Source organism: Argentina anserina, chromosome 3 (genome assembly GCF_933775445.1).
Source record: "Argentina anserina chromosome 3, drPotAnse1.1, whole genome shotgun sequence".
In the NCBI taxonomy this organism is placed as follows: domain Eukaryota; kingdom Viridiplantae; phylum Streptophyta; class Magnoliopsida; order Rosales; family Rosaceae; genus Argentina; species Argentina anserina.
The window spans coordinates 17,908,321-17,918,932 of NC_065874.1; the positions used below are offsets into that span (position 1 = coordinate 17,908,321).

The 10,612-nt window shown below is 37.6% G+C and overlaps 2 protein-coding genes across 2 annotated transcripts; both read left to right on the forward strand.

The window, feature by feature from the left end:
• The first annotated feature begins 1,291 nt into the window (after positions 1-1,291).
• LOC126788633 (uncharacterized) lies at positions 1,292-3,328 on the forward strand. Its single transcript, XM_050514642.1, has 2 exons — positions 1,292-2,455; positions 2,896-3,328. Exons 1-2 carry the CDS (start codon positions 1,484-1,486, stop codon positions 2,962-2,964), a joined length of 1,041 nt encoding a protein of 346 aa, XP_050370599.1. The 5' UTR covers positions 1,292-1,483; the 3' UTR covers positions 2,965-3,328.
• Positions 3,329-4,315: 987 nt separating this feature from the next.
• Positions 4,316-5,394, forward strand: LOC126786784 (probable CCR4-associated factor 1 homolog 11). The gene has a single exon (XM_050512706.1). The coding sequence runs from the start codon at positions 4,490-4,492 to the stop codon at positions 5,339-5,341; it is 852 nt and encodes a 283-aa protein (XP_050368663.1). The 5' UTR covers positions 4,316-4,489; the 3' UTR covers positions 5,342-5,394.
• Positions 5,395-10,612: the final 5,218 nt, after the last annotated feature.

Below are 10,612 nucleotides of genomic sequence, written 5' to 3' on the forward strand. Positions count from 1 at the left end.
CAGGATTAAACACTCTTTTCAGGGTTTCAATGTGTAAGTTCAGCAATTTAGTCAAACTTCAAAGCTTTAGAGCCAAGTTGTTTTCTATTTTACCAAGGAGTGGTTTTGATTTTGACTATGTTTTCGGCAGAGGGGTTTTACCAACTAGGTAGTACCGTGGGATCTGCATATTATATTCTATTCGTTTTATGGCATACTTTTCTGCATAATTGGTTTCAAGTTATGGACTTCAGTTGAGGTGTTTCGTTTTGTACCCGTATTGCTTGATAGGAGCCCTCTTCAGTTTTATTCTATGCCTTTTCACTAATCAATCTAAAATAATTTGCAAAGATGTATATTATTTGCACAATGTCCTTTTGAATCTGCTTAACATCTGTGTAAGCAACTCAGTGGAGCAGAATTTGTCTTCTTAGCTAGTCTTTGGAGAAGCACAAGAGATATGGCTCTCACCAACTTTATATACTTTTGAAATACTTGATTTTAACTGAAAAGTGAAGGACTTAGCCTCACTTTGATAGTTAACCAAAGATTTTTTGAAGTGTAGGGTCATTTGATAGAAAGATGAGTGCTGGTTCTGCATTTTTACAAGTCAGGCAATATCTTGATCTTATTAGGAGACACATCTTGATCATATGTGATCTGTCCTACAAATAGGTTAAACATGGCATCTTCGTACTAGCAATTATTTTACTAGTTTTGTTACAGTTGTATATTGAACCTCCTTTAAGTTCATTTGTTTTTGTCTTATAATTATCTACAACTCTGCAAGTGTTATTTGGTTGATTACAAGTAACACCAACCCTCAGAGTAATCGGTAAGATAGACAAAGCTGCTTTAGATCCAGAAGCACTTGCTGAGTTCTAGGCTCTTCTCTTAAATCAAGGGTTACTAGAAGCATTCCAGGTAATCTTCATCTTTTCTGTGTCTTTGATGTGGATCTGATATTGGACAGATATACAGAAGTTTTCCATTTTTCTTTTTTTAGCTGGTTTTATATATCATTTTATGTATTTTTTGAACGAAGCCTTATCCATTGTTGCAACAGTGTAGAAAGATGAGATTCATTTACAGCAAACTATATGATTATCAATTAAATTTCTGACCGCTATGTGTCCAACGCTTCCTTACATAATAAGCATGCCACCCTGTCTTCTTACCTATATATTATTAATTTTTATACGTTTACCAGATATTTTCATAATAGAGTTTATGTTCTTTTTATAAATTACTTTTTTTTTTGAGGGGGATAAATTACTTTCTTTTGAGGCCTGAACTTACTTATAGTTATGTTTTATTTTTGGTTTTGGCCTTTATGGATGTTTTTGTGTTGCAGTTTGATGCAAGCTCAATTTGTATGCAAATGCCTGTTTACTTTGGTTAATTGTTGAAGTCCTTCGTTTGATGGTAGTCATGGTGATTATTTAATAAACTATTTTTCTTGTCTATTTGACGTAGATATTCAGTCTGATTGCTTAGAATAGCGATGGACAAATCATGGATTGATTTACCAGATTGGGTTTCTCCACTCTATTATAATGCAATTGATCAGTTTTTGACTTTTACATACGTCAATAGAGATCCGGGTTCAAAAATATATTGTCCTTGTAGAAAGTGTCAAAATCGATATTTTCATGTAAGATCAGTTGTGCGGGAACATTTTCGTCAGTCTGGTTTCCTCAAGAAGTATAAGAAATGGTATAAGCATGGTGAGCTTGATGATTATGTTGATCCCTTGGAGAGCAATCTCCGACCTGTCCAAGAAGCTTTGGGAACTCCTAATGTAGGGGCACATGATCAAATTAATGAAGAAAACTCAACTAATCCTTCTTTAGGACAAAATGTGCCTACCAAGAGTTTCTTAAAGCTTGTTGAGGATGCAAACCTTCCATTATATCCTGGTTGTAAAAGACACACGGCTTTGTCATATACTGTTCGGTTGTTGCAAGCGAAGGAACTTCATGGATGGACAGATGAATCTTTCCAAACTTTTCTGAAAATATCAGAAGAATCTATGCCAGAAGGCGCGAAACTACCTAAGTCATACTATGAAGCCCAGAAGTTAACAGAACATCATGGATTCACTCAAAAAACAGTAGATGCATGCCCTAACAGTTGTATGCTGAATAGAAATGACATCAGTTTGAGTGAGAGCAGAATATGCAAAGGATCTCCATGGAAAGATAATGGTGGTAATTCAAATGCTGTTGTAGCACTTGGGAAACGAAAAGCAGCAGAACAAGCAACAAATTCTGGAGAACGAAGGGAGGAACTTGTGTACCCTGAGGATCTAATACAAAAAATAGCCGATTCTGTGTTAAAGAACATCCAGGCACCAAGTTCCATACAAAAAATAGCTGATTCTGTGTCAAAGCGCATCGATGATCAGTTTAATATGCTTCAAGCTCAACTGGATCATTTGGAGAACAAGAGGAGAGCCACATATCAAAATGAACAGGTTTGTCATCTAAATGATAATTGTTTGAATATGTAACAAATATTTGATCATTTTGATGTGCACAGTTTGATATATATTGAGAAACTGAGAGTTTGTTTTAGTTCTCTTGCATAACCGCACCAATTCCATTGGATCACATAAGTTCAAAGAATTATTGGTTAAAAAAACATGTTTATATAAAGTGTTGCTGATAAATTTATGCCGGCATCCTTTAGAATGTTGCTAATGTTCTTTTTTCTTTTTTTTCAAGTCTGAAACACTAGCTTTGTTGATATTAGCTTTGAATTTTCCTCCATACTACTGCCGTTCTTTTGTAATAGAATTATGAGGAAGGTGCTAACTGCTGCTGGAATTGGTTTTTGATGTTACATTGTTAATGATTTACAGACAAAGCCCCACATGATATATCCCTCTTTCTTCTCTTTTTTTTGATAACTTAGGTTTCAGATGGGACTAGTGGAAATCACATTAAGAGGGAGTCCATAGGAGAAGACGTCAATTCAGCTTGAAGCACTGATAGAGCAATGGATTGAGTTTCAATGTTATTGCACGTATCTTGATAGTTTAATATTGGAGTTATCGTTGTGTGGAACTTTTGGTAGTAATCTCCTTTTACTTATTTCAAGTATAACTATGTACTTGTCTTCTAATTACATAATCTTGTAGTGCAACTTAATGAAATATGAAGTTGTGATGAACAATGTGTTGTACATTGGTATTTTTATCCCTGTTTTTGGATGTTATGCAATGCAGCTTCTGTTTTTTTTTTCATTATGTGTTTGTCCAGTTCCAAAGGAGATTGACAAAATGTATTTTGTGACAAATTGGCAGGAGATATTTTAATTGACATAAAATTGATTATATACAACAGAAAGTCACCAGTTAGTGTGTAATGGGCTAATGGCTATAGCATAAGGAATAGCACAAACCTGTAAAAAGTGCATCTGTGCGACGCTCTTTTCCGTCGAAAGTCTAGTGCCAAGGCATTTTGCTGTATAAGTATTGGCGGAGCCACCACCGGAGGAGGAAGCATTGCCATTGCAGAGCTGTTGCCAAAGCTCTTTGGCGGATTCAATTTTTTCTCCTTCTTTAGTAGTTCCGGAGCAAGGGGGTTACACGCACGAGAAAGTGACCCTTATTCTGGTGTATGTCATCGTCAACCTCCTCGGATACAAACCAAAGCCTTCAAATATGTCCCCAAAACACATAATGGATAAAGCAACAATGCGAAAGCAGCATATATACCATGAAAAACCCATTACTTAGTTATATCCGCATGCATTATCTGCTCCACCGCAGCCAGAAGCGTCCGAAGAAGCCGACTCTTTAGTCAATCCAACCGTCATTTCCACGCAATAATTGGACACAGAAAGTTCAAAGAAACCTCGACCCTATCCTCCACAGTGAACATTTTCACGAGTAAACGTCACTTGCATATTGATATAAAAAAACAAAGAATAGAGTCAATGGATCAAAACTGCAATACAACAGAACCAAAAGTCCAACATACCCGAAACAGCAATTAAATAATTCATTCCGAGTCTTTCATTCCAATAATTGAAACAAGTAGAAGCCAGAAGGAATGATTCATCCGAACCAAGTAAACGAGAGTGACAAGTGAGGAAGATAGGAAGAAAGCTAAGAAGCCAACCTTGACCAGGTCAATTACACAGGTCAGTCAACCCAAACCCCCTACACTATTCAACACTTGACTCCATAACTCTATTACAATAATCCATACACGCACACATTTTCCTCATTTATCAAAACCCACCTTACGCACTTCCCAACTGCCCTCTTTTTCTCCGAACCATCCCCCCTCTTTCTTCTTCTCCTCGTATATAAACTCCACCACTTCCTCACTCGTCTCCAACCCAAGGCCTCCTCAAGCGACTCAAAAGTCTCACCATTATTCTTCTTCTACCTAAATTCGAGATCACACGGTTTCCTCACCTCGCCGAAATTGCATCGAGATCACTAGGAGTTTATCGAGATCGCATCGAGTTTTGATTAATTTATTAAATCTCCAGAGTCATGTATTGCAGCGAGGATCCCCCTCTAAATCCGAGCCCCATTGTAATCCGTGAAGTATGGGCCCACAACCTGGACGCGGAATTCGCGCTGATCCAGAACGTCATCGACGACTTCCCTTACATCTCCATGGACACCGAGTTTCCCGGCCTCGTCTTCCGCCCCCAGCTGGACCCCACCCGCCCCTACGGCAGGCAGCTCCGCCCCTCCGACCACTACAAGGTCCTCAAGTCCAACGTCGACGCGCTCAATCTCATTCAGGTGGGCCTCACGCTCTCCGACGCGAGTGGCAATCTCCCCGACCTCGGCAGCCGCGGCGCCACGCGCTTCATCTGGGAGTTCAACTTCAGCGACTTCGACGTGGCGCGTGACCCCCACGCTCCGGACTCCATAGAGCTCCTCCGCCGCCAGGGCATCGACTTCGACCGCAACCGCGACGAGGGAATTGACTCGGCGCGGTTCGCGGCGCACATGATGACGTCGGGGATGGTGTGCAACGACGCCGTGAGCTGGGTGACGTTCCACAGCGCGTACGACTTCGGTTACCTGGTGAAGATCCTCACGCGCCGGAACCTGCCGAGTTGCATTAAGGAGTTTCTGCAAGTCACCAGGGTGTTTTTCGGGAATAGGATTTACGACGTCAAGCACATGATGCGGTTCTGCAAGAGTTTGTATGGGGGGCTGGACCGGGTCGCCAGGACCTTGGAGGTGGACCGGGCGGTCGGCAAGTGCCACCAGGCCGGGTCAGACAGCTTGCTGACGTGGCATGCGTTTCAGAAGATGAGGGATGTGTATTTTGTAAATGACGGGCCGGAGCAACACGCCGGAGTGTTGTACGGTCTCGAGGTGTTTTGATATTGTACTGTACAAAACAAGAAAGAGAAATCATAATTTGTTCATTCTATTTATTCCTTTGTTTAAATGGAGATATTTGGTAATTAAGATAAACAGTTCTTGATGCAATGAGTGATTACATTCCACACGACAGAATTGACCAATTATTAAAAAAATGGCACAACAAACTTTTAAGAATGAATCTCAGACTATCCTTCCTCCTTCTTTTTTCATGGAATATTGCAGTCCATCATTCTGCAATATCCTAATGACCTAATGTGAGTATATCATGTTAATGCAATGTGGCAGAAAAATTGGTCTTAATCTAAATGTGCTTGATGTTGTTTGGAAGGACATTGTGTGTGGATGTCACAGACAAAGATCTTGATCAGCAAGACAATGTCGGAGCGCCTTCAGAGGAGAAGGATTGCAAACAAGAAGTCGGCTTCATCAGGGACTCAACACGCATTTCAGTTTCAATGCGCATGGGCTAGGCATCTACATTGCAGCACTGCGAAGATGAAGCATGCATGTAGAGCGGCACTGTTGTTGGCCTGCATAAGGGTTGGAAGATATTGAAGTGAATCAGACTAGCTAGTCCATTGTTGTGGCATCACTAAAGTGCTCATAGTTCGGAGGTTAATTAGCCGAATTCTTTCTTGATAATTGTAGGGTCTATATTCAAACCTTTGATTTTATTATGAATATGGAATATTTACAGAGAAGCTGATAGAATAGTAGGCGTTGCTAGTTTAGGTCATGATATATCTTGATGAGTCGTTTTGTGTGGTACTTAGTTTATACATGGCATTCTCTTAAAAGACACTTAATTGTAATGTGATCGATCACTAATACATGGGGTTAAAACATTACACCCCTCTCGTTGCATAACCTTTAATAATATATATGCACAATATATGCATATTGCATATGCTTTTAAAATAAATGTAATAGAAAACTATTGAAATCAGGAAGCAAGATTATGGCTACATGAAACGAGAGAGAATTACTCGATCACCATTCACTAATACCATTTGACCGTTCGTACCTACGGTTAACAAAAAAAGAGGCGTTTTGACATATTGAAACCTCATTGACCGGGACTTTGTTAAATGAGTTTCCTCAGTGTGACCATGCACGATAGGTAACAAAAATTAGGTGATTTCAGCTATGCAAACGGCTTTCGGCGTTCAGATATGTGTAATAGGTGCTCCCTTAGGGCATATTGATAGGAACACAAAGTGTGATGTTCTTAATGCGTTTATGCCCTATTCTTACTCTTTGTTACCTCTTATTTACTATATTTTAGTTTCTTTTATATGAATAAGTTTCTAGGTAGAACTTGTATCGATTATGAGTAAATTAATGATGAAATCGTGCTAAGTGTAAAAAATCTTTGTTGAGATATGATTCCTTTTTCGAGTAGGATTCATCATTTCCTATTGCTTTATTTCTAACGTACTTATTCTTATTAGGAAATACAAATCAATGTTGGAGAAGGAAAACAATCCTAGTTTCACAAGGAAAGAGAAGAAGATATGCACTTAAAACCCCAATCCATGCAAGAATCAAAATGATGTTAGGATTCGTATTCCAACTACGACGGGCTCCCCTGGATAGCTCCAATCAAATTAGAAGACGTATCATATATGGATAGAAAGCTTTGTGAGTCTAATTTCTGTAGGATTTGGAATCAAATCAATATCTTATTCCTACAAGGGGATATGACCGAATCATTACTCAGAGGTCTAGTGAGCTCGACAGAATTATCTCAGCCATTGATTTGTTTTTGATATAAGGGCTATGAGGAAAACTTGAGATCTTGTTTCTCATACATATAGAGCAAAAATCTATATCATAATCACCATAAATTCCTGCACCAAAAATGTCAAAGAAGGCATGCAGCAAATTAATGAGAAGAGGTAAGAAAGACAAAGAAGTCATGCATCAAATTAATGAGAAGAGGTAAGAAAAATCAAACATAGCTGCAACAATTAAGATTCTTGCTGACTCCCTAATTCAAAAAAAGAAATTTGTGCTAAAGAAATCAGGATTAAATGAGGAAGAAGATATGCAATTAATGTCCAATCCTTATAGAAATCAAAATTCTTGCAGTGCAGGTCATCTAACTTTGACGGGCTCCCCTGGACAGCTCACAATGACTCAGATAATGCATGATATATGGATGGAAAGATACGGAAGTCTAGTTGTAAATTCCAATTGGAATCATCTCAATATCTATTTTCTAGAGAAAGTTATGGCCACAACAAGGCACAAATGTCAGATCTGCCGAATTGAGAAAATCTAGGAAACCTCAACCAATTTGGTTTCAGTTTTGTGGACTTTATGGCCAGCCTCCCTTGGGTTTGTTCCTCTATATATAGCACCTCATTTTCACAGAAAAACATCATCAACCTTGCACACAAGTATAGAAAAAGTTTTGCCCAAACACTTTCATTCACACAGAACCATATAATCTGAATTCACCACCCTTCACCATATTTTATGTCCAAAGCTTAGGAGCTTAGGATACTATATTCTTGATGATTTCGTTCTACTTTTGTAAGGAACCTTAGGAGAAGAATTATAAAGTGTAACTCTATGATCTTCATGTTTAGTTTTCGGGTTTTTATGTTCTTGTTCTTGGATTATTTCTATTTAGGTTTTGTTAAAGTTATTTTTATTCTTGTCTATGAGATATTTGTAACTTTTGAATGACATGATGAATTATGGTTTTCTATTTTTATTCAATGATTTTAGGTTTTATGCAATGAGTTACTGTTTATTTATTTAAAGGATTTTCGGTGTTCTTACTTATGTGTGTGATTGATACCCGGAAGTTGGCGTTGCATGTGTAATAATCCAAAGTTATAAACGATTTTGATACTTGGGAGTTGACTAATTGTTTGTTCTTTGTCACCTTCACCGATTATTGCCTAGGTTCGGTTAGACTTGTGCATTTGAATATGTTAATTTCGTTATGTGACTGGGGTTGCATGATGGGTTAGTATGTTAGATTTCGAATGAGGCTGAGGCTGAGTTCGAATGTGTTAAATTGTCATTGAGTTAGGAACCTTGAGAGGAACTTAACTGCATAACCGATTCTAGGATGTATACTGAACCTTACATCATGAACTTAATTGAGATTAGATTTCGTTACCTCATCTTATCTTATTATTTGGTAATTGCTTATGTGTTGGTTGGTTAATCACATGTATATATTAGTTTAGGTTTATTTTCTGTTTGATCTAAAATATATCTCAAATCTTTTAAACTCTTATGCATTCGTTGTTAAATTTTTGTGATTCTTTACCTTGGTTGGATCCCCGGTTTGTGAACGATACCCTCTTGCTTTATGCTACTAACGATGCTTACATGGTTAATATTGATCTCGAGTAATCGAACCGATCAACGATATTTTTTTTTACAAGTTACTGTTCAATTGTTTTCATGCTTCAACATTCTTAAGTTGTTATTCGAATAATTAAATGATTGATTGATTCTAAGTTGTAAGCCAATGTGGACGTGCGACCTAAGTATGGATGCCTAGACACAAGTTTGAATCGTTGTTTCAGAAGGCCGGATAGCTAATTCAGAGATAGTGAACCTGGTAGGACTCATTTGTTGAACTACGGAGGGAAAGCCCCCTATCGACTCCATCACCAAGATGTATGTCAGTCAATAGTTCTCTGAGATACAATTTTGGTCTCATGCACTAGGGTATTTATAGAGCGTGCCCCTTACTCAGCTGGAAACAAACTTAGTTGTTAGACAAATCTCCAAGTGTTAATAAAAGCCGCCCTCAACCTCATGCAAAAACGTTTGAAGAAAACATGAGGGGTTAAGGCTAATATTAACAAAAAGGACTTTACCTATTCTGTTTGATTTACAACTTACAACAATCATTGATTCAATCATCAAAAATAACAATCTAAGAAAAATTACTATATGTTAGAACAATGTAAGAAAAGAATATACAAATTTACAATATGAACAGTGAATTCGTAATTAAAAGATTGGGATCCATAATGATAGATCCCCGGCAACGGCGCCATTTGATCGGTTCGATTACTCGAGATCAATATTAACCCTGTAAGTATCGTTAGTAGTATAAAGCAAATGAGTATCGTTCACAAACCGGGGATCCAACCAGGGTAAAAAATCACAAACATTTAACAACAAATTCATAAGAGTTTAAAAAATTGAGATATATTTTAGATCAAATAGAAAATAAACCTAAACTAATATGTATATGTGATCAACCAACCAACACATAAGCAATTACCAAACAATAACATAAGAACAAAGGTAACGAAATCTAATCTCAATTAAGTTCATGTCGTAAGGTTCATTATACATCCTAGAATCGGTTATGCAGTTAAGTTCCTCCCAAGGTTCCTAACTAAATGACACTTTAACACATTCGAACTCAGCCCCAGCCTCATTCGAAATCTAACATATTAACCCATCATGCAACCCCAGTTATATAAAGAAATTAACATATTCAAATGCACAAGTCTAACCGAACCTAGGCAATAATCGGTGAAGGTGACAAAGAACAAACAATTTATCAACTCCTAAATATCAAAATCGTTTATAACTTTGGATTATTACACATGCAACGTCAACTTTCGAGTATCAATCACACACATAAGTAAGAACACACCGAAAATTCTTTAAATAAATAAACATAAACTCATTGCATAAAACCTAAAATCATTGAATAAAAATCAAAAACCACATATTAGTAGTTTTTTTATTTATCAAAAATTCCGACGGTTAAACGAGGTCCGAATTAGATGAATTTTTATAGGGTCACTAAATATATATACCGATCACACCGGCTGGTGTCAATCGATCCCGAGAAGTTTCCTTCATATAGTCGCTTCATAATGCGATAGTTTTATTATAAACCTAATATAAAGGTTTTGATATATTAGTGGACACTTCGGCGATCGACAACTCCAGTTTGAAATATGGTTGATCGACACCAGTAGATTTGATCGGTATATATGTTTAGGGAACCCGTAAATATTTCATCCATTTGGACATGGTTTGACCATTCGTACCAACGGTCAACTAAAAAAGAGGTGTTTTGACATATTGAAACCCCATTGACCGGGGTTTTGCCAAATGGATTTCTTAAGTGCGACCACGCACGATTGGTAACAAAAATTAGCTGATTTCAGATATGCAAACGGCTTTCGGCGTTCGCATATTTGTAATAGGTCATCACTTAGGGCATATTAGTAGTCTTTTCGATTTACCGAAAATTCCAACGGTCAAACGAGG

What these genes read in the sequence shown, in the direction of transcription:
- LOC126786784 (XM_050512706.1), top strand. Translation starts at nt 4,490, where the DNA reads ATGTATTGCAGCGAGGATCCCCCTCTAAATCCGAGCCCCATTGTAATC.
- LOC126788633 (XM_050514642.1), top strand. Translation starts at nt 1,484, where the DNA reads ATGGACAAATCATGGATTGATTTACCAGATTGGGTTTCTCCACTCTAT. An exon ending in CCACATATCAAAATGAACAG is followed by an intron (nt 2,456 to 2,895) that starts GTTTGTCATCTA and finishes TTGATAACTTAG; the next exon opens with GTTTCAGATGGGACTAGTGG.